A 22,899-nucleotide genomic window follows, 5' to 3' on the forward strand; every position below is an offset into this window, starting at 1 on the left:
CATCGCCTTGTACTGAGGGTCTCAGGGAAGCCCCCTCCCTGCGCGATGCTTCTCTATGCCCCCGGAACGCTGCGATCATGTTTGATTGCAGTGTTTTGGGAGTTAATGTGCAAGGAGCGGTCCGTAACCGCTCCTGGCACATAGTGCCAGATGTCAGCTGCGATAGTCAGCTGACACCTGGCCGCGATTGGCCGCGCTTCCCCCGTGAGCGCGGCCGATTGCATATGACGTACTATTCTGTCACTGGGAATTAAGTCCCAGGTCCCTCGACGGGATAGTACGTCATATGGGATTAAGGGGTTAAATGCACAGGTGATCAATTAAAATCAACACACATGGGAAAATAATTCAACAGTTAAGACTGACAAGTAGATGTGAAGAAACCAAGAAACCAAATAAATTGTGAAAGAAAAAGAACTAAAACATAAATAAAAATGAACTGTTGGGTGTTTGGTTACAGTAGATTCTCTCCTTCAACCTCTAGCTCAACACTCTCCTGGGTATATCAGAGATTCCAGTGACAATTTGGATCAATTTTCTAAAATTAAGTGGCCATCTAGTTTATTTTGGATTACCTGCAATGTAGTCTCCTTATGTACCTCCATTCCACAACACATAGCAATTGAAGCTTTAATTTTTCATCTCAATAAAAACAGTAACTACAGTTCAATCCTTCAAAATTAAATTATTCAAACTGCTTCATTTCTTATATCACACTATTATTTTCTGTTCAATGGTTCTTATTATTTACAACACAGGGGAGTGTGGATGGGGCTAAATTTTCCAACTCACTGGCAAATTTGGTGATGTCATTTTGTGGGTTTTTTTTATTCTTCACATAATCCCTTTTTGACTTCTGTTGCACTCAACTTCTGCCACTGTATGGCAGATACATCGATGATATACTCCTTATCTGGAGTGGCGATGTGTCTGCCATATCACTCTTCAGTAAATATATTAATGCAAACAAATTTAATTTACAATTCACTGTCAATTATCATTCCTCCACAATTACATTTTTTGATTTGAAATTCACCGGTACAGTAGATATATTCAGGAAACCTTTGGCACTGAATACTATTATGCACTACAAAATTAGTCACCCGAAACATGTAGATAAATCTGTTCCCACTGGTGAATACATTCGTACTAAAAGGAATTGTAACAACCCCATTGATTGTACATTAAAAAACAACCGTTTATACCGTTCCACGTTTGGTAAAATTGAAAAAGCAGTTTTATTCTTCGGGTCAAAACGATTACAGGGATATCTCATTTGTATCTTTTTTTATGTTTTGGCGCTTTCATATGATAAAAACTACTTTATAGAAAAAATAATTATTTTTTCATCGTTTTATTCTGAGTACTGTAACTTTTTTTTTTTTCGCTGATGATGCTGTATGGCGGCTCGTTTTTTGCGGGACAAGATGATGTTTTCAGCGGTGCTACATAGTAGTCACCCGAAACATGTAGATAAATCTGTTCCCAAGGGTGAATACATTCGTACTAAAAGGAATTGTAACAACCCCATTGATTGTACATTAAAAAACAACCATTTAGACCTTAGACTTGCATAACGGGGATATCCAACCTGGGTACTCAAAAGAGCATGCTCCATTGTACACAAAAGAAACCGATCTTCACTTCTTAGATACAAAATGTCCAATCAAAACACTGGTAATAATTCTCACAAACCGGTTTTCTCCACACAATATAGTCCCCAGTTTCCCTGCATTAAAAACATTGTGCAGAGACATTTACCTTTGCTCTTAGAAGATGACATTCTTTCTTCTATTCTCAGACCAGGATGTTCAGTGATAGCAAAGAAAGTGCCTTCATTAGCAAACCATCTTTCACCCATTTTTTTTTTCTCGAGCAAAGACAAACAATTACACTTGGCTTAATTTCATAGGATTTTTTCGCTGGTCTTGATGCAGGGCTTGCAAATTTGCCAGACAATGTTTCTCTTTCTCCAATTCAACAAATAGCAAAAACTATGGTATTAAGCAATTTATTAATTGCAATACTGACCATGTTATTTATGCAATTTAATGCACAGTTTACAATAAATTATACATTAAATGCATGTCCTGCAAATTAAAAATACGTATCAACAAACACATTAATGACATCATCAATGGCACCGTAATCGCAGCACCCGGCACATATCCTCTGCATCTAGACATTTTATCGACACACCGTGGGAATATTTCCCATTTAAAAATCTTTGGTTTTGAAAAGGTTAATAGACCCGATTGAGGCGGTAATATGCAAAGATGCTTATTTGTGAGAGAAGCTTTCTGGATCTTTAATCTAGGTACTTGGATTCCTTTGGGTCTTAAGCTGAGAAATTAAATTGCATACCATTATTGAGTTTACAATTTTTGTATTCCTTCCCCTTTTTGATTATTTATTCATTTTTTTTATTTTCTATTTTATTTATTTTTCTTTCACAATTTATTTGGTTTCTTCACATCTCCTTGTCAGTCTTAATTGTTGAATTATTTTCCCATGTGTGTTGATTTTAATTGATCACCTGTGCATTTAAGGCTGTTACTTGGTCATTCCAAACTAAACTTTGACAAAGAACAATGGTGTATGAAATGTGTAGCTTATTCGCAATCCCGCTTTGGAATTTTTAACCTTTGATTAAATTAAATTCATATACCAGAATTTTACCAGCAGCTGGAACTTCCTCTACTTTCTTTCATATTCCTAACACAAGGGGTCGGTTTGTGGTTTGGTGCATACTGGACTTCTATAGTGAGCGGTGGGCACTGTCATTATCTCCTTTTTTTGTGGTAAATAGGTCCGGCACCATAGTAAGAGAAACATGCCTGTATCTTGATGCTTGAACCACCATGCCTCTCTGTATTCAGAGTGTACTGTAGCTTGAATGCAGAGTTTGGGGGACGTCTAACAAAGTGTCTGTGGTCCTTGAACCCAAAATAACTTTTACTTTCATCTGTCCACAAAATGTTTCTCCATTTCCCTTTAGGCCAGTTATGTGTTCTTTGGCAAATTGTATCCGATAAAGTACATGTGTTTTTTTATTTTTTTTTACAGTGGGACTCTGCGGGAAGGGGGGGGACTTCTTGGTAAGAGACATTAGATTCACATCGGCATCTAACTGTCAGTATTCACCGGTAACTTGAGACTGTCTTTGATCATCCTTGAGCTGATCATTGGCTGAGCCTTTGCCATTCTGGCTATTCCTCCATTCATTTAAATGGTAGTCTTCCATTTTCTTCCACATTTCTCTGGTTTGGCTTTCCATTTTAAAGCATTGGAGATCATTTTATTTGAACAGCCTATTTTTGTCTACACTTCTAAGTTTTAGTCTCTACAATCAACTTTTTAATCAAAGTACACTGTTCTTCCGATCAATGTCTCGAACGACCAATATTTATCCGTTTGTTATTTTTAGGAGAAATGCATGTACATACTTTCCTGACTTCACCCTTAAATGAGGGCCACCTATTTGACACCTGTTTCTTCACAGAATGATTGACCTCCACACTGCTATTATTTTGAACACACCCCCTTTCAATTAATTATTCTAATACACAGACTAAAAAACATGCAGATTATGAATCTGGAGTCTTTTGGTTTTCTTAGAATCTACTGCACCAACTGGGAAATTGTTTGACAAATGACAATATAATTTATACCAAAAACAGTGATTAATCTGGACCGCTATTATTTTAAACACTACTCTACGTTGGCTGCTCATTTCTCAATAATCAGGCAGTGTAAACATGCTACCAACCAGCTTCCAAATGAGCAAAACGCTCCTTCAATAGATGGAATTATTTTCAAGCTTGCTTAAAAATTATCATTTTTGGCAGCTGTGTACACAGAACGTGACAAGCTATGTGCACAGAACAGTCTATTAAGAATAATTCTGTGTACACCAGAAGATATGTCGGCCTGTCTAAACAGGCTATTAAACAACCTTGAGTCAGCCAGTGTAAACTAGGAGGTAGAAAGTACATTTTCTTTTTCTGACTTTTCATATATATACGTTTACAATGGACTTTGAACAGCCTTTTTATCACCTCAAATGTTTCAACTGTTTTTATTTCATGAGGATTCTTTGCTTTGTGTGGATGAATAATATATAGAATGTACAGTATTTACTATATTACTATTTACTTATATAGCACCATTGATTCCATGGTGCTGTACATGAGAAGGGGTTACATACAAATTACAGATATCACTTAGGCCGGCTTCACTCTTGCGAGTTTTACGGACGTAAGAGCACAGAAACTACATCCGTAAAACTCGCAAAACATACGGCACAATTATTCTCTATGCCCCTGCTCCTATCTGCCGTATTAAACTGATCAGTATTATACGGCTTTCTACGGCCGTAGAAAATCGCAGCATGCTGCATTTGTCACCGTATTGCGCAAATAAAATGTCAATGAAAGTCTATGGAAGCCCCAAAAATACGGATTACACACGGACCAGCAGTGTGACTTGCGAGAAATACGCAGCGGCGTTAGCGAGAAAAGCCGGTAATTCATTGCGGTGTACAGTAAAATCACACTGACAGCTTACAGTAGAATAGGTAGAATAAATGTGTACACATAGAATAGGTATATATATATATATATATATATATGTCAGTAGACACATATATGTATATATATTAATATTTCTTCCAGCGCTAGACAGCTTTAAAGCCGGTAATTCAATTACCGGCTTTTGCTTTCTCCTTCCTAAAACCCAACATGATATGAGACCTGGTTTACATACAGTAAACCATCTCATATCACCATTTTTTTTGCATATTCCACACTACTAATGTTAGTAGTGTGTCTATGCAAAATTTGGCCGTTCTAGCTAGTAAATTAAGGGGTTAAATGGCGGAAAAAATTGGCGTGGGCTCCTGCACAATTTTCTCCGCCAGAGTAGTAAAGCCAGTGACTGAGGGCAGATATTAATAGCCTGGAGAGGGTCCATGGTTATTGGCCCCCCCCCCTGGCTAAAAACACCTGCCCCCAGCCACCCCAGAAAAGGCACATTTGGAAGATGCGCCTATTCTGGCACTTGGCCACTCTCTTCCCATTCCCGTGTAGCGGTGGGATATGGGGTAATGAAGGGTTAATGCCACCTTGCTATTGTAAGGTGACATTAAGCCAAATTAATAATGGAGAGGCGTCAATTATGACACCTATCCATTATTAATCCAATACTAGTAAAGGGTTAAAAAAATACACAAACACTTTATTAAAAATTATTTTAATGAAATAAAAACAAAGGTTGTTGTAATATTTTATTGAACGCCCAATCCATTCACTGAAGACCCTCGTTCTGTAACAAAAAAAACATAATAAACCAACAATATCCTTACCTTCCGCAGATCTGTAACGTCCAACGATGTAAATCCATCTGAAGGGGTTAAAATATTTTGCAGCCACGAGCTTTGCTAATGCAGCAGCTCATGTCTGCAAAACCCCGGAGAATGTAGGTAAAGTAGGTCATTGACCTATATTTACCTGCATTTGCGGTGAGGCGCCCTCTGCTGGTTGTTCCTAGATCGTGGGAACTTTCCTAGAAAGCTCCCTGGCTCGAGATCATAAGAGGGCACCCTCTGCTGGTTGTCAGACTTAATTAAATAATCTTTAATATTTTTACTCCGCCTGTACGAATATAGTGGTGGTAATTGTAATTCTTTAACGCCAGGTAGACAACTACCCAACATCCCCCAATGTTTACTAATCACACTTCCTTGCTCTCCTCGCCATACGTAGTCACAAATGGCACTCTTTTAATTTCACACCTATTTTTTGTCTTGTTCTGGATGAGTTCTCTCCTATTTTTCTTTAATACTTTACTCCTTGTTGACTCCAGCAAACTCACAGGATAACCCGTCTCCGTAAAAAAGAACTTATGTGGATCTATAGGTTAAATACACTTAGGCCTATGGGTCTCAATGTAGATTTTAAATTGCATACTGTAATATAAGATGATGTTTTCATACTAAACCGTTGTAGTCAAAAAATTCTGGTATTGTTTTATATTTGGGAATGCTTATTTTTCGAGTATGTTCCTAATTTTATTTTTTATATTTTTTGTCCAGGTACTGTTGCCGTTATTTATAATGGTAAAGCCTAATTGGAGAGACATAACTTGTGGATGAACGGATTTATAGTTTTCTAAAATTTCTAACATTTATTCATTATTAAAAATCATACTATCTATCTAATATTCTAGAAGAGTTTGATGTATCATGCACATGGATAATGGGAGGCCAATTAATAAATATTCCGATAATTATTACTCTGCTCGTATATGTTTTTTTTCATGGTTGATAGGGAGGCCAGAAGGGGCTAGTTGCAATATGTTTATTTGTGTACTACAGTATCATAATCACCTGTGTTCTTATTAGCCAGGACTAGAGTGCTACTGCTATACAGGGGTCATGAACGGTGGCGCTCTTCCCGGAGGGGGGAAGCGCACCCTCTAGACACTGTATGAGTACCAGGTGAATGTCTGAATGAAGACATCCTCTGGTGGGTCAAAGCAGGAATATGCACTACATATATGAGTCCAGATGGCACTTAAGGAGGAATATAGCCTCTATGAACCATAAGGTGTTATACGGATTAAGCCGGATACTGTGTGAATATTTATACAATGAACACAACACAATGAAAGGTGTAAATGCGCATGCGCTAGTTTACTATGGAGTTACGGATATAACTCCTTAATCGGGATGATAATGCAGAGCGCTAGTGCGCATGACGCCAAATGTGAAGTAGCGTTCCGGATTGGTTTTCCATCCGACACGTGAGTGTGTGGCACGCAGAAGCGCTATGGCATGCGCAGTAATCTAGTGGCATTCTGTGTTTCCCCAACCAAGATGGAGAGGTCGAGCGCCAGTGCGCAGGCGCATTGCGTCAGACACACGTTAGCGTTTGTGATTGGCCTCCTACAGGATGTGTGATCGTGATGCATGTAGCAGCGCTCTGACATGCGCATTAGAAGCTAGGGTACGCTGACTACACGCTGTTTCCTCCATTAATGGATATGTCTCTCCAAAGGTATGATAGTTTATAATAGATGGTCCCTGTGTATAGGAATTGTCCTATGAGGTTTTTAATAGTACAAAGCTGGCACTAATACACTTTATATTGTAATCATATGTATTCTAATGAGTTTTACTGATTGGCTGTACTTAGGGGATGGTAGGGTTATATCCCTATATATATGTGTCAAAAATGTTTGTTCACTGCTTGAGAAAGGCTCAGTTGGAGCCGAAACGTTGCATGGAGATGTGGGCTCAATAAACACCTGCATATTGCCTTAAGAATATGGAGTGCTGCCTGTTTTTGTGATATATATATATATACACAGTATATATGTTTTTTTTGTTTTTTTTACACATGGATCCCTTGTATAGCCGTATGTCGGTTTTGCAAGCCTGTGATAAAAACACGCAGTACGGATGACATACGGATTGCATACGGAGGATGCCATGCGCAAAAAACGCTGAAACACTTTGCCTACGGAGGACCTACGGACCACTATTTTCGGGACTTTTCAGCGTATTACGGCCGTAATATACGGACCGTATTTTCATACGCTGAGTGGCCTTACAGTAAACAAACTAACAATCACGGACTGATACAGAGGGGTGACGACCCTGCCCTTGCGGGCTTCCATTCTACTGGATTATGGGGAAGGAGACAGTAGGTTGAGGGTTGTAGGAGCTCCGGTGTTGGTGAGGCGGTAGCTCTGGTAGTGGTGAGGAGGCAACGATGTCAGTGCAGGCTGTAGGCTTTCCTGAAGAGGTGGGTTTTCAGGTGATGTCTGAAGGATCCGAATGTGGCTGATAGTCGGATGCGTTGGGGCAAAGAATTCCAGAGAATGGGGGATATTCGGGAGAAGTCTTGGAGGCGGTTGGGTGAGGAGTGAATAAGTGTGGAGGAGAGAAGGAGGTCTTGGGAGGACCGGAGATTACGTGAGGGAAGATATCGGGAGATTAGTTCAGAGATATATGGAGGAGACAGGTTATGGATGGCTTTGTAGGTCAGTATTAGTAATTTGAACTGGATACGCTGAGGGAATGGGAGCCAGTGAAGAGATTTACAGAGGAGAGAAGCGGAGGAGTAGCGAGGAGAGAGATGAATTAGTCAGGCAGCAGAGTTAAGGATGGACTGGAGAGGTGCAAGGGTGTTAGCAGGGAGGCCGCAGAAATGGATGTTGCAGTAGTTGAGGCGGGAGATGATGAGGGCATGCACAAGCATTTTAGTAGATTGAGGGTTGAGGGATAGTTAACAAAGCAGGCTTGAAAGGGAACCTGTCAACAGAAATAACGCTGTTAACCTGTAGATTAACTGCATATGTGCAGGTTAACAGCGTTATGATGCTGTCCAGCGCCTGTTCGCAGCAGCGGGAAAATGATCTTTAGTCTCCCCACCAGCATTCGATATTCAGTCATGGGTGGCGGCGCTGCCACTGGTTCAGTCACCTCGGCCCTGACTGACAATGGCTCTACATTGCGGCTGTCAGTCAAGGCCAGGGGCATGTATACTCAGAGCATACCGAATGCTGGCGGAGAGAATAAAGATCATTTTCTCCCTGTACAACAACCTCGGGATTAGTCACAGAACAGGTCTAGAAAAATGCATCCATAGAAGTCAATGAACATATCTAGTTTACTTTTTCCATGTAGCTGTTTTAAAGCATTTCTATGAATGCTAATAATAGCTACTCAGGCAAGAAGAACACCCCAATAATCATGTGCAAACAGTAGAATAATGAAACCTACCATTAGAAAACTGAAATAGCTTAGAGAAAAATATCAGTATCTGATTTTAAATAGTGAAAAAAATAAAAAGAAATAAATAAAAGGGCATGCTTGCTTGAGTTGGCAGTTTGGTGAATTCTCTCCCACAAAATCAAACAATAAAGCATATTAAAATCCAGCAAGCCTGATTCTTTTTTCCCTTAACATCTCCTGTTGATTGAAAGTTAGGAAATCCTTATATTAAATGGGTATTCCCGTCTCCAAGATCCTATCCCAATATCTACTGTTGTGAATTCCGCTCTTGGGCTCCCTCCGGTGGTTGTAAGTGGTATGGCTGCTCCTTGGATTTAGCAGTCTGCAGCTGCTTCCACTTGTCTTTCTGCTTGGCTATTTATGCCTGGCTCTTCCCTTCAGCCAGTGCCACTTGTCAATGGTTCCTGGTTGGATTCACATCTTTGCTTGGATTTCCCTGATATCCTGACCAGTTCAGCAAAGATAAGTCCTTGCTTTGCTCTTTTCTGTCCACATGTTGTGGACTTATTCGTTCTGTGCATTCTATGTTTTGTCCAGCTTGTCAGTATGGATTAATTCAGTTAAAGCTGGAAGCTCTGGGAAGCAGATTTACCCTCCACACCTTTAGTCAGGTGTGGAGATTTTTGTAAACTCTGTGTGGATTTTTGTAGTTTTTAATACTGACCGCACAGTATTCTATCCTGTCCTATCTATCTAGCTAGACTGGCCTCCTGTGCTACATCCTGGTTTCATTCTGTGTATGTCTTTTCCCTCTCCACTCAGTCATTACTTGTGGGAGGCTATCTATCCTTTGGGGATTTTCTCGGAGGCAAGATAGTTTTCCTGTTTCTATCTTTAGGGTTAGTTAATTCTCAGGCTGTGACGAGGTGCCTAGGGAGTGACAGGAGCATCCCACGGCTACTTCTAGTGTTGTGTTGAGCTTAGGGACTGCGGTCAGTACAGGTACCACCTCCTTCAGAGCTCGTCCCATGTTGCTCCTAAACCACCAGTTCATAACAATCTACTATGTGTAACAATAATAATATCAAAAAGTACCTCCAATTAGAAATGTAGCATAGTACTTCTGATTAGCTACGGTGCTTACCCCATGTGCAGGGCATTCCTGGAGGTTAGGTATCCATGGTTACAATCATTCAAATATTGACAGTTAGTTGCTAGCGGTCATAAACATGGGTGGATGGCTAAGCTACTGCAATGCCCTGCATATGGGGAAAGCCACATAGAAATGTAGTAGAGTTCTTCTGATTAGCTAATTGGAGGTATTTGCTATTATTATTATTATTATTATTATTATTATACCTACTTCATATTGAGATATGATCTTGAAGATGGGAATACCACTTTAATGCCCACAAGAAAATGTAATCTTTTTCCAACATATTGTAAAGGTAAGTATTTTTTATGCTTTAATTACATGAGGTCCCAACCATTCTATGATTCTATGTGAATCCCGAAGAGGGTTGGACCAGATGACCCAGGAGGTCTCTTCCAACGCTACCATTCTATGATTCTACCTTCTTTTTTTTAAAGGGAACCTGTCACCCCGTTTTTTGAGATTGAGATATAAATACTGTTAAATAGGGCCTGCGCTGTGCGTTACTATAGTGTATGTAGTGTACCCTGATTCCCCACCTACGCTGCGCAATACATTACCAAAGTCGCCGTTTTCGCCTGTCAATCAGGCTGGTCAGGTCGGGTGGGCGTGTTCACAGCGCTGTTTCTTCCTCAGCTTTACGTTGGTGGCGTAGTGGTGTCCGCACGTTGAGGTGACTAATCCACTGTGGGCACGTGAACAAGGAGCGCGCGATCTGCGCTATCACCCCCTGTCATCGGTGGAGGCGGCCATCTTCCTGGGGCCGCGCGTGCGCAGATGTAGTGCTCTGCTGCACAGGGCTTCAGGAAAATGGCCGCGGGATGACGCGCGTGCGCACAAGAGATCGCGGCGGCCATTTTCCCAAAGCCGAGATGCAAACTCGGCTTTGGGAAAATGGCCGCCGCGATCTCTTGTGCGCACGCGCGTCATCCCGCGGCCATTTTCCTGAAGCCCCGTGCAGCAGAGAACTACATCTGCGCACGCGCGGCCCCAGGAAGATGGCCGCCCCCACCGATGACAGGCGGTGATAGCGCAGATCGCGCGCTCCTTGTTCACGTGCCCACAGTGGATTAGTCACCTCAACGTGCGGACACCACTACGCCACCAACGTAAAGCTGAGGAAGAAACAGCGCTGTGAACACGCCCACCCGACCTGACCAGCCTGATTGACAGGCGAAAACGGCGACTTTGGTAATGTATTGCACAGCGCAGGTGGGGAATCAGGGTACACTACATACACTATAGTAACGCACAGCGCAGGCCCTATTTAACAGTATTTATATCTCAATCTCAAAAAACGGGGTGACAGGTTCCCTTTAATTTTTGTAGAACAGGTGAGGCTTTAAGGCAACTGAGGGAAGAGGGACTGGGTCCTGAATGAGGCTACTTTCACACATCAGGCTTTTTGTTCCAGGCACAATCCGGCAATTTAAAAAAAAAAAAAAAAAAACAGATCCATTTTTTTTACGCTGGATCCGTTTTTTTCCCATAGAGTTGTATTAGCGCCGGATTGTGCCTGATAGCCACACGTTTCATCCGGTTTTTTTTCCGGATCCGTCCAAATAGTATTTTCCGGCGGACGGACAAAACGTCCTCTGCAACGTTTTTTGTCCGCACAGTGACGGAATCGGACAAAAACAGATGAAACGGAGGTGTGAAAGAAGAATCCGGCGTCCTGATCAGGTTTTCACAGTATTTTCCATGCAAATCATTGAGATTTTCCATCCTGGTCTCGGTCTCTCTCTCTCTCTCTCTCTTCTGGAACCAGGAACACAAAAAATACATGTGCATTAAGGAAGACCGGATCTGGCTAAAAAACGGATCCAGCGCATCAGTTTTTCGCAAAAAAGTCGGATCCGTTTTTTTACAACATTAGCCAGATTTAGCCACAAAAAACCTGATGTGTGAAAGTAGCCTAACTGAATGTCTCCCAGTTGTGCCTGATAAAGGTGGTTTATATATAAACCTAAAGCTTGTGAAACCTAGAGAGGAGTGACCTAGAGAGGAGTCACATTGAAATGCCTGAGACTAGTGACTCTGAATTATCTGAGAGGCGTGACACTGCAATTCCTGAGCAGTGACAATATGTTACCGGAGACGAGTCTTTTAGTACAATGAATTGGGAGAGGCACCCATCCACCCTTTCTTATCAACTCTATCAGTGTAACAGCACAGAAAGGAGGTTCAGGCTGGACACAACTTGTCTGTCTTGATGGTCAACTTTATCCTTTAGGAAACTGGCCTAACCAGTTCTTTGTGCTTATCACTTTCTTTAATTGAAATGGTAGAACACTGATATTAATTATTTTGATATTTAATTGGTATTAATTAATGGCCAGATGCGCGATTGCCACACCATTAACTCCAATCTTGTGGATTTTCTTTTAACCTTGAATTGTAAGATGATATTGTCACCTCTGAGCAAGTAACTCATGTTAGTTTAATAAGCGTATTATATTATTTATTCTTCTTTCCAGGATTTGGAGAAATCAGATTGGTTCCAAGAGTGGCCAGATTCTTACGTGAAACATATTTATAGTTCTACAGACAAAAATGCACAGAGACACCTGAGTGGTTGGGCAATGCGAAATACCAATAATCATAATTCACGAATCTTGAAGAAGTCATGTCTTGGTGTCTTAGTCTGCAGCAACGACTGTACGACAGCAGATGGCAGAAAGATATACCTAAGGCCTGCCATATGTGACAAAGCTCGACAAAAGCAGCAAAGTAAGTTCAGATACTCACAGGGACTGTTACTATTGCTGCAAGCTAACGAAGTCTGATGACCAGGAATCCTAATTATAGACTATATTTTCAAATTTAAATTTTAACCTAGAGAACAATTAGCATGAACATTTCATTAAGATGAGCAAAACCAATAAAACAGATTCTATTACTGATGCAGAGACAATAGAGGTAACAATTGTGGGGAGGTTTTCGGTGAAATTCACCATGCAGTAAAGTACAACCCCTTTAAAATTAAGTTCACTTGTATGATAAACTATAATAAAATAAAAAATTATCTCTTATCCACAGGATAGATAAATGTATGATCAATTGAAGCTAAGGGGTGGAGACCCCAGGATCCTGAGAACAGGGGTAAAATAGAACCCTGTATAAATTTAGTGTTAATAAGATTATACAACGACCACTCTTAGTAATTTTATCGGTAAGTGATGCATGTTGATTATTGGATAACTCCTTTAGCAACCCTAGGTTTAACCAGATGGATTGCTGCTACAGCTTTCGCCATAACCTTTAGACCTCAGGTTGGAGGCACAGAACCAAACTTTATCAGACATTTTATGATGTGTTAAACACATAAATAATTATTTTAGTCCATGAAATTGTACAAATATTTTTGGTTTTCATGGACTTCTCGTCTGTTTGAAATTGTATTAATTTGTAGGAAAGTTCAATTTTGCTATAGGTCTCATTCATAATGGGTTTTCTAGCTTTTGTAAAAAAAAAAACACACACACACACACACACCATACTCCATATCCATACCCCAGTCCATAGATATCAGCTTTCCTGGAGAAAACCCCAGGGTTGAAAATGGATATGATTTATTGACAGGATATCAATGTTATTTAGCTCAATGCAGAGTAGCATACATAAAATGTCTAAATCTTCTAGGTAAACTATGCCCAAACTGTAAAGGATCATTGAAATTAGTGTCATGTCGTGGCCATGGTGGATTTCCAGTTACCAACTTTTGGAGACATGAAGGTCCATTCATATATTTTCAGGTTAGTGACAAACCAAATTTTCATGTGGCATGTACTTACAATGTACAGTATGTGCAACAGAGATGAACGAATTGAAAACGTCCTCCTATCTGCCAGGATCCTCAGACTAGCGTGACATTGTGTGTGCATCATGCCACAACAATGCCAGCTAATAAAAAAAAAAGTACTGTGTGTGCCAGCAGTTGGGAGGTAGTTTGCAGGGCTCTTGTCTAAGGCTATAAGATTAGGGTCATTTGAATCGATTCACTCATCTTTAATAACCACTTATCGTGAAGTGGGAGGGAGAGAGATATCCCACATGACAAAGATCATGGGTTTTCATTGCATTCTTGTTGTATTAGTTTATTGCAAACAGCACTAAGTTTGTAAATGTTGCTAGTAATAAGACTAATTTGCAATGGAGTGAAATAATTTTGATTGCAATTGTATATATAGTAAATGACAAACAATTTAATTTCAACATGCTTAATGCTGCGTGCCAAGGCCGGACTGGTCAACTGACAAATCTGGCCACTGCCGAACTAGCCCATCTGGCATTCGCATGAATTGCCAGAAGGCCAGTCGGCACTGGAACGCAGTATTAAGCATGTTGAAATTCAACATATTCAATTGTTCATCTACTGTATATACAGTTGCAATCAAAATTGCATTGTATTTAACCCCCATTGTAAATTAGACTTATTAGCAACATTTACAAACTTTCGGCTTTTTGCAATAAACTGTTAAAACAAGAACAATTTAAATATCTCAAAATAACTAATATAGCAATTGGAAATGCAACACAAAATGCCAATTTTAATTACTACTCCACTCTAAGAATTAGTCAACCCTCTGTCATGAGTTCTTTAGTATTTTGGCAGTTATAACATGCTGCAAATGTGATGTACAGACAAATACCACCTTATGGCAGTGTTCCATAATCTTGGCCTATTGCTCATGGCTTCCAGTTCACTAGTATTCTTGGGTTGTCAGGAGTGGACAAAAAGTTAAATTATATTATTGTATTGCACAAACAAGAAACTTATCCAAAAAATATAGAAAGGGCATTGAATGTTCCAAGACAGAGTTGATAGAATAGTTCACAAGTTCAAGGTGAAAGGAACACTGGCTACACTACCTGGGTGTGGCAGAAAAAGGAATCCACCAGATTCCCGAGGAGGCAGGTGGTCAAATACACTCAAGTGATTGCAAAAGATCTGAAGAAAGATTTGGTGTCATCAAGCACAGAAGTTTCATTTACCAAAGTAATGCACATACCAGTGGCATATCTACCGGGGGGCAGAGGGGGTATGCCCCGCATTCAGAAACGCCCACATGGAGTTACGCTACCCTTAACTGTTCAGCATGCACAGTACACTGTTACAGTTCACCCCTGCGGTAGAGCAGAGACATGGTCTCCCCGCACTATTGCTTTCTATTCTGTAGACCACAGGTTGCTTTAAGCCTGCAGTCTACAGAAATGCCGAGGTACCAATGCACGCACAAAATATCAGAGTGCTTGTGCGGTGACGTTTTTGCATCCCACCAGGACTCTGACATTCTGTGCCTGCAATATAACAGCGCGCTGCCTTGCCGCTGGACTAGTCGGGATCCAGGGTTAGGTGAGCATTTTTTTTTTATAAAACTTGTGTGATGTTGGAGCATCATAGACAATGGGGAACCCACATAGATCATGTGGAGGACCCTAAAACAGTGTGGAGGCCCTCATACATTTTAGGGACTAATGCAATGGCCATTATACAGCTTGGGGACTAATGCAGGTGCCATTATACAGCTTTGTGACCAATGTGGTCGCTATTATACAGCTTAAGGGCCAATGTGGAGGCCATTATACACTTTGGTAACTAATGCGATCGCCATTATACAGCTGGAGGACTAATGCTGGGCCATTATACAGCTTGGAGACCAATGCAGAGGCCATTATACAGCTGGAGGACAAATGTGGACTAATGCAGGGGCCATTGTACAGTTTGGTGACTAATATGGGGACCATTATACAGCTTGGGGACTAATGTTGGGGCCATTATACAACTTGGGGACTAATATGGGGGTCATTATACAGCTCTGGACTAAAGCAGGGATCATTACATAGTTTGAGGACTAATGCAAGGGCCATTATACAGTTTGGGGACTAATGCAAGGGCCATTATACAGTTTGGGGACTAATGCAAGGGCCATTATATAGTTTGAGGACTAATGCAAGGGCCATTATACAGTTTGGGGACTAATGCAAGGGCCATTATACAGTTTGGGGACTAATGCAAGGGCCATTATATAGTTTGAGGACTAATGCAAGGGCCGTTATATAGTTTGAGGACTAATGCAAGGGCCATTATACAGTTTGGTGTTGTGAATTCTGTGGCAGAGCTCCCTCCTGTGGTCACAAGTGGTACTTCGGTTGATTCTCTCTGTGAGCTTCCGTTGGTGGAGGAAAGTGGTACTGCGGCTTCTGAGTTTCCTCCCTCAGGTGATGTGGTGAGGTCGTTAGGTGCTGCTCTACTTAACTCCACCTAGTGCTTTGATCCTGGCCTCCTGTCAATGTTCCAGTATTGGACTTGTTTCTTCCTGGATCGTTCCTGTGGCCTGCTGCTCTGCATAGCTAAGTTCTTCTTTGCTATTTTGTTTGCTATTTTTTCTGTCCAGCTTGTCTATTTGTTTGCTGGAAGCTCTGGGACGCAAAGGGTGCACCTCCGTGCCGTTAGTTCGGTACGGAGGGTCTTTTTGCCCCCTTTGTGTGGTTTTGTAGGGTTTTGTGTAGACCGCAAAGTTACCTTTCCTATCCTCGCTCTGTTCAGAAAGTCGGGCCTCACTTTGCTAAATCTATTTCATCTCTATGTTTGTCTTTTCATCTTAAATCACAGTCATTATATGTGGGGGGCTACCTTTTCCTTTGGGGTATTTCTCTGAGGCAAGGTAGGCTTATTTTCTATCTTCAGGCTAGCTAGTTTCTCAGGCTGTGCCGAGTTGCATAGGGAGCGTTAGGCGCAATCCACAGCTGCCTCTAGTGTTGTTGGAGAGGATTAGGGATTGCGATCTGCAGAGTTCCCACGTCTCAGAGCTCGTTCTATTATTTTGGGGTTTTGTCAGATCACTGTATGTGCTCTGACCTCTATGTCCATTGTGGTACTGAATTGGTTAACAACAGTACAGGAGGCCTAAAGTACTAATGATTCTCAATAGAGGGAAAAAAGAAGTTTTGAGACCATTTTTTTTTCTCTGCACTGTGTTTTGCCTTTTTTTTCCCCTAGACATTTGGGTGGTTCAGGACACAGGTGTAGCAATGGACATTAAAGGTCTGTCTTCATGTGTGGATCAGCTCACGGCAAGAGTACAAAATATTCAAGACTTTGTGGTTCAGAATTCTATGTTAGAACCGAGAATTCCTATTCCAGATTTGTTTTTTGGAGATAGAACTAAATTTCTGAGTTTCAAAAATAATTGTAAACTATTTCTGGCTTTGAAACCTCGCTCCTCTGGTGACCCAGTTCAACAAGTTAGGATCATTATTTCTTTTTTGCGTGGCGACCCTCAGGACTGGGGATTTTCTCTTGCGTCAGGAGATCCTGCATTAAGTAATATCGATGCGTTTTTCCTGGCGCTTGGATTGCTGTACGATGAACCTAATTCAGTGGATCAGGCAGAAAAAAATTTGCTGGCTCTTTGTCAGGGTCAGGATGAGATAGAGGTATATTGTCAGAAATTTAGGAAGTGGTCCGTACTCACGCAATGGAATGAAGGTGCGCTCGCAGCGATTTTCAGAAAGGGTCTCTCTGAAGCCCTTAAGGATGTCATTGTGGGATTTCCTATGCCTGCTGGTCTGAATGAGTCTATGTCTTTGGCCATTCAGATCGGTCGACGCTTGCGTGAGCGTAAATCTGTGCACCATTTGGCGGTATTACCTGAGCTTAAACCTGACCCTATGCAGTGCGATAGGACTTTGACCAGAGTTGAACGGCAAGAACACAGACGTCTGAATGGGCTGTGTTTCTACTGTGGTGATTCCATTCATGCTATCTCTGATTGTCCTAAACGCACTAAGCGGTTTGCTAGGTCTGCCACCATTGGTACGGTACAGTCAAAATTTCTTCTGTCCGTTACCTTGATCTGCTCTTTGTCATCGTATTCTGTCATGGCATTTGTGGATTCAGGCGCTGCCCTGAATTTGATGGACTTGGAGTATGCTAAGCGTTGTGGGTTTTTCTTGGAGCCCTTGCAGTGTCCTATTCCATTGAGAGGAATTGATGCTACGCCTTTGGCCAAGAATAAGCCTCAGTACTGGACCCAGCTGACCATGTGCATGGCTCCTGCACATCAGGAGGTTATTCACTTTCTGGTGTTGCATAATCTGCATGATGTGGTCGTGTTGGGGTTGCCATGGCTACAAGTCCATAATCCTGTATTAGATTGGAAATCCATGTCGGTGTCCAGCCGGGGTTGTCAGGGGGTACATGGTGATGTTCCATTTCTGTCAATTTCGTCATCCACCCCTTCTGAGGTTCCAGAGTTCTTGTCTGATTACCGGGATGTATTTGATGAGCCCAAGTCCGATACCCTACCTCCGCATAGGGATTGTGATTGTGCTATCAATTTGATTCCTGGTAGTAAATTCCCAAAAGGCCGACTGTTTAATTTATCTGTGCCTGAGCACGCCGCTATGCGCAGTTATGTGAAGGAGTCCCTGGAGAAGGGGCATATTCGCCCGTTATCATCGCCATTAGGAGCAGGGTTCTTTTTTGTAGCCAAGAAGAATGGTTCGCTGAGACCTTGTATAGATTACCGCCTTCTAAATAAGATCACGGTTAAATTTCAGTACCCCTTGCCGTTGTTATCTGATTTGTTTGCTCGGATTAAGGGGGCTAGTTGGTTTACCAAGATAGATCTTCGTGGTGCGTATAATCTTGTGTGAATTAAGCGAGGCGATGAATGGAAAACTGCATTTAATACGCCCGAGGGTCATTTTGAGTATCTAGTAATGCCATTCGGACTTGCCAATGCTCCATCAGTGTTTCAGTCCTTTATGCATGACATCTTCCGAGAGTACCTGGATAAATTCCTGATTGTGTACTTGGATGACATTTTGATCTTCTCGGATGATTGGGAGTCTCATGTGAAGCAGGTCAGAATGGTTTTTCAGGTCCTGCGTGCTAATTCTTTGTTTGTGAAGGGATCAAAGTGTCTCTTTGGTGTGCAGAAGGTTTCATTTTTGGGGTTCATCTTTTCCCCTTCTACTATCGAGATGGATCCTGTTAAGGTCCAAGCCATCCATGATTGGACTCAGCCTACATCTCTGAAAAGTCTGCAAAAGTTCCTGGGCTTTGCTAATTTTTATCGTCGCTTCATCTGCAATTTTTCTAGTATTGCCAAACCATTGACCAATTTGACCAAGAAAGGTGCTGATGTGGTCAATTGGTCTTCTGCTGCTGTGGAGGCTTTTCAAGAGTTGAAGCGTCGTTTTTCTTCTGCCCCTGTGTTGTGTCAACCTGATGTTTCACTTCCGTTCAAGGTCGAGGTTGATGCTTCTGAGATTGGAGCAGGGGCTGTTTTGTCGCAGAGAGGTTCTGATTGCTCAGTGATGAAACCATGCGCCTTCTTTTCCAGGAAGTTTTCGCCTGCCGAGCGAAATTATGATGTGGGCAACTGAGAGTTGCTGGCAATGAAGTGGGCATTCGAGGAGTGGCGTCATTGGCTTGAAGGAGCTAAGCATCGCGTGGTGGTATTGACTGATCATAAGAACTTGACTTATCTCGAGTCTGCCAAGCGGTTGAATCCTAGACAGGCTCGTTGGTCGCTGTTTTTTGCCCGTTTTGACTTTGTGATTTCGTACCTTCCAGGCTCTAAAAATGTGAAGGCGGATGCTCTGTCTAGGAGTTTTGTGCCCGACTCTCCGGGTTTGTCTGAGCCGGCGGGTATCCTCAAGGAAGGAGTAATTGTGTCTGCCATCTCCCCTGATTTGCGGCGGGTGCTGCAAAAATTTCAGGCTAATAAACCTGATCGTTGTCCAGCGGAGAAACTGTTTGTCCCTGATAGGTGGACGAATAAAGTTATCTCTGAGGTTCATTGTTCGGTGTTGGCTGGTCATCCTGGAATCTTTGGTACCAGAGAGTTAGTGGCTAGATCCTTTTGGTGGCCATCTCTGTCGCGGGATGTGCATACTTTTGTGCAGTCCTGTGGGATTTGTGCTCGGGCTAAGCCCTGCTGTTCTCGTGCCAGTGGGTTGCTTTTGCCCTTGCCGGTCCTGAAGAGGCCCTGGACGCATATTTCCATGGATTTTATTTCAGATCTTCCCGTTTCTCAAAAGATGTCAGTCATTTGGGTGGTCTGTGATCGCTTTTCTAAGATGGTCCATTTGGTACCCTTGTCTAAATTGCCTTCCTCCTCTGATTTGGTGCCATTGTTCTTCCAGCATGTGGTTCATTTACATGGCATTCCAGAGAATATCGTTTCTGACAGAGGTTCCCAGTTTGTTTCGAGGTTTTGGCGAGCCTTTTGTGGTAGGATGGGCATTGACTTGTCTTTTTCCTCGGCTTTCCATCCTCAGACTAATGGCCAGACCGAACGAACCAATCAGACCTTGGAAACATATCTGAGATGCTTTGTTTCTGCTGATCAGGATGATTGGGTGTCCTTTTTGCCTTTGGCTGAGTTCGCCCTTAATAATCGGGCCAGCTCGGCTACCTTGGTTTCGCCATTTTTCTGCAACTCTGGGTTCCATCCTCGTTTCTCTTCAGGACAGGTTGAGTCTTCGGACTGTCCTGGTGTGGATACTGTGGTGGACAGGTTGCAGCAGATTTGGACTCAGGTAGTGGACAATTTGACCTTGTCCCAGGAGAAGGCTCAACGTTTCGCTAATCGCAGACGCTGTGTGGGTCCCCGACTTCGTGTTGGGGATCTGGTTTGGTTATCTTCTCGTCATATTCCTATGAAGGTTTCCTCTCCTAAGTTTAAACCTCGTTTCATTGGTCCGTATAGGATTTCTGAGGTTCTTAATCCTGTGTCTTTTCGTCTGACCCTTCCAGATTCTTTTTCCATACATAACGTATTCCATAGGTCATTGTTGCGGAGATACGTGGCACCTATGGTTCCATCTGTTGACCCTCCTGCCCCGGTTTTGGTGGAGGGGGAGTTGGAGTATATTGTGGAGAAGATTTTGGATTCTCGTGTTTCAAGACGGAAACTCCAGTATCTGGTTAAGTGGAAGGGTTATGCTCAGGAGGATAATTCCTGGGTCTTTGCCTCTGATGTCCATGCTCCCGATCTTGTTCGTGCCTTTCATGTGGCTCATTCTGGTCGGCCTGGGGGCTCTGGTAAGGGTTCGGTGACCCCTCCTCAAGGGGGGGGTACTGTTGTGAATTCTGTGGCAGAGCTCCCTCCTGTGGTCACAAGTGGTAGTTCGGTTGATTCTCTCTGTGAGCTTCCGTTGGTGGAGGAAAGTGGTACTGCGGCTTCTGAGTTTCCTCCCTCAGGTGATGTGGTGAGGTCGTTAGGTGCTGCTCTACTTAACTCCACCTAGTGCTTTGATCCTGGCCTCCTGTCAATGTTCCAGTATTGGACTTGTTTCTTCCTGGATCATTCCTGTGGCCTGCTGCTCTGCATGGCTAAGTTCTTCTTTGCTATTTTGTTTGCTATTTTTTCTGTCCAGCTTGTCTATTTGTTTGCTGGAAGCTCTGGGACGCAAAGGGTGTACCTCCGTGCCGTTAGTTCGGTACGGAGGGTCTTTTTGCCCCCTTTGTGTGGTTTTGTAGGGTTTTGTGTAGACCGCAAAGTTACCTTTCCTATCCTCGCTCTGTTCAGAAAGTCGGGCCTCACTTTGCTAAATCTATTTCATCTCTACGTTTGTCTTTTCATCTTAACTCACAGTCATTATATGTGGGGGGCTACCTTTTCCTTTGGGGTATTTCTCTGAGGCAATGTAGGCTTATTTTCTATCTTCAGGCTAGCTAGTTTCTCAGGCTGTGCCGAGTTGCATAGGGAGCGTTAGGCGCAATCCACGGCTGCCTCTAGTGTTGTTGGAGAGGATTAGGGATTGCGGTCTGCAGAGTTCCCACGTCTCAGAGCTCGTTCTATTATTTTGGGGTTTTGTCAGATCACTGTATGTGCTCTGACCTCTATGTCCATTGTGGTACTGAATTGGTTAACACAACAGTTTGGGGACTAATGCAAGGGCCATTATACAGTTTGGGGACTAATGCAAGGGCCATTATACAGTTTGGGGACTAATGCAAGGGCCATTATATAGTTTGATGACTAATGCAAGGGCCATTATACAGTTTGGGGACTAATGCAAGGGCCATTATACAGTTTGGGGACTAATGCAAGGGCCATTATACAGTTTGGGGACTAATGCAAGGGCCATTATATAGTTTGAGGACTAATGCAAGGGCCATTATACAGTTTGGGGACTAATGCAGGGGCCATTATACAGTGTGGGAGCAAATGTGGGGGCAGTTATACAGCTTGGGAACTAATGTAGAGGCCCATCATAATGTATATAGAGGAGCTGTACATTGGGGGACTACACTCAGGGCACTTAAGAAGCATTATTATTATTGGGGTACTTGGAGCACTGTGACTGTCAAAAGGGAACAGGGGCATATTTACTTCACAGAGACAAAATGTGGACACTGTTTTCTAGGGCACTTGCAAAAGCATTAATATTTTCTAAGGGCAATTTTACCATCTAGAGCAGGGGTCCCCAACTCCAGGCCTCGAGGGCCGCCAACAGTGCAGGTTTTCAGGATTTCTTTAGTATTGCATCGGTGGTAATGTGATCATCTGCACAGGTGATGATTCCAACCCCTGTGCAATACTAAGGAAATCCTGAAAACCTGCACTGTTGGCGGCCCTCGAGGCCTGGAGTTGGGGACCACTGATCTAGAGGGCACAAAGGAGACAATATTACTACGAAAGGGGCATAGTGGTGGGAATTATTATGTGGGGCAGTAAGAGGAGCAGCTATTGTACCACACAGCAGGTGCAGTAATAGGGACATGGCAGCAGTGGCTCAGTACTGGGGTGTCAGCAGGATGAGGAGTGTGTGCAGGATAGGAATAGATGGGGATGTTGTTGGAAATGTGAGAAGTCAAATGTGTCTTTGTTGTAATTTCTGCAGACGAGTCCTGGCTTGAGAAGTTGTCATGTCTGGTTGGGCCAGATGGAAAAGACGAGAAAAGTGAATAATTCTATAAGAAAGAAAGTAAGCTTTAAGTCACTATCTATAACTATACTGCATTCTCATATATGTTCTGCAAGACTGG

At 42.4% G+C, this 22,899-nt stretch overlaps 1 protein-coding gene across 1 annotated transcript in view; it reads left to right on the top strand.

Annotated features, from left to right (window-relative positions):
* Positions 1-22,899, top strand: part of GCM1 (glial cells missing transcription factor 1) — a 156,146-nt gene that overhangs the window by 81,863 nt on the left and 51,384 nt on the right. Inside the window, exons 2-3 of the mRNA XM_069726794.1 lie at positions 12,368-12,620; positions 13,533-13,645. Of these exons, the coding sequence (XP_069582895.1) occupies positions 12,368-12,620; positions 13,533-13,645 (366 nt within the window). The remainder of the gene's footprint in view (positions 1-12,367; positions 12,621-13,532; positions 13,646-22,899) is intronic.

This window comes from Ranitomeya imitator, chromosome 5, assembly GCF_032444005.1.
Source record: "Ranitomeya imitator isolate aRanImi1 chromosome 5, aRanImi1.pri, whole genome shotgun sequence".
Lineage (NCBI taxonomy): Eukaryota > Metazoa > Chordata > Amphibia > Anura > Dendrobatidae > Ranitomeya > Ranitomeya imitator.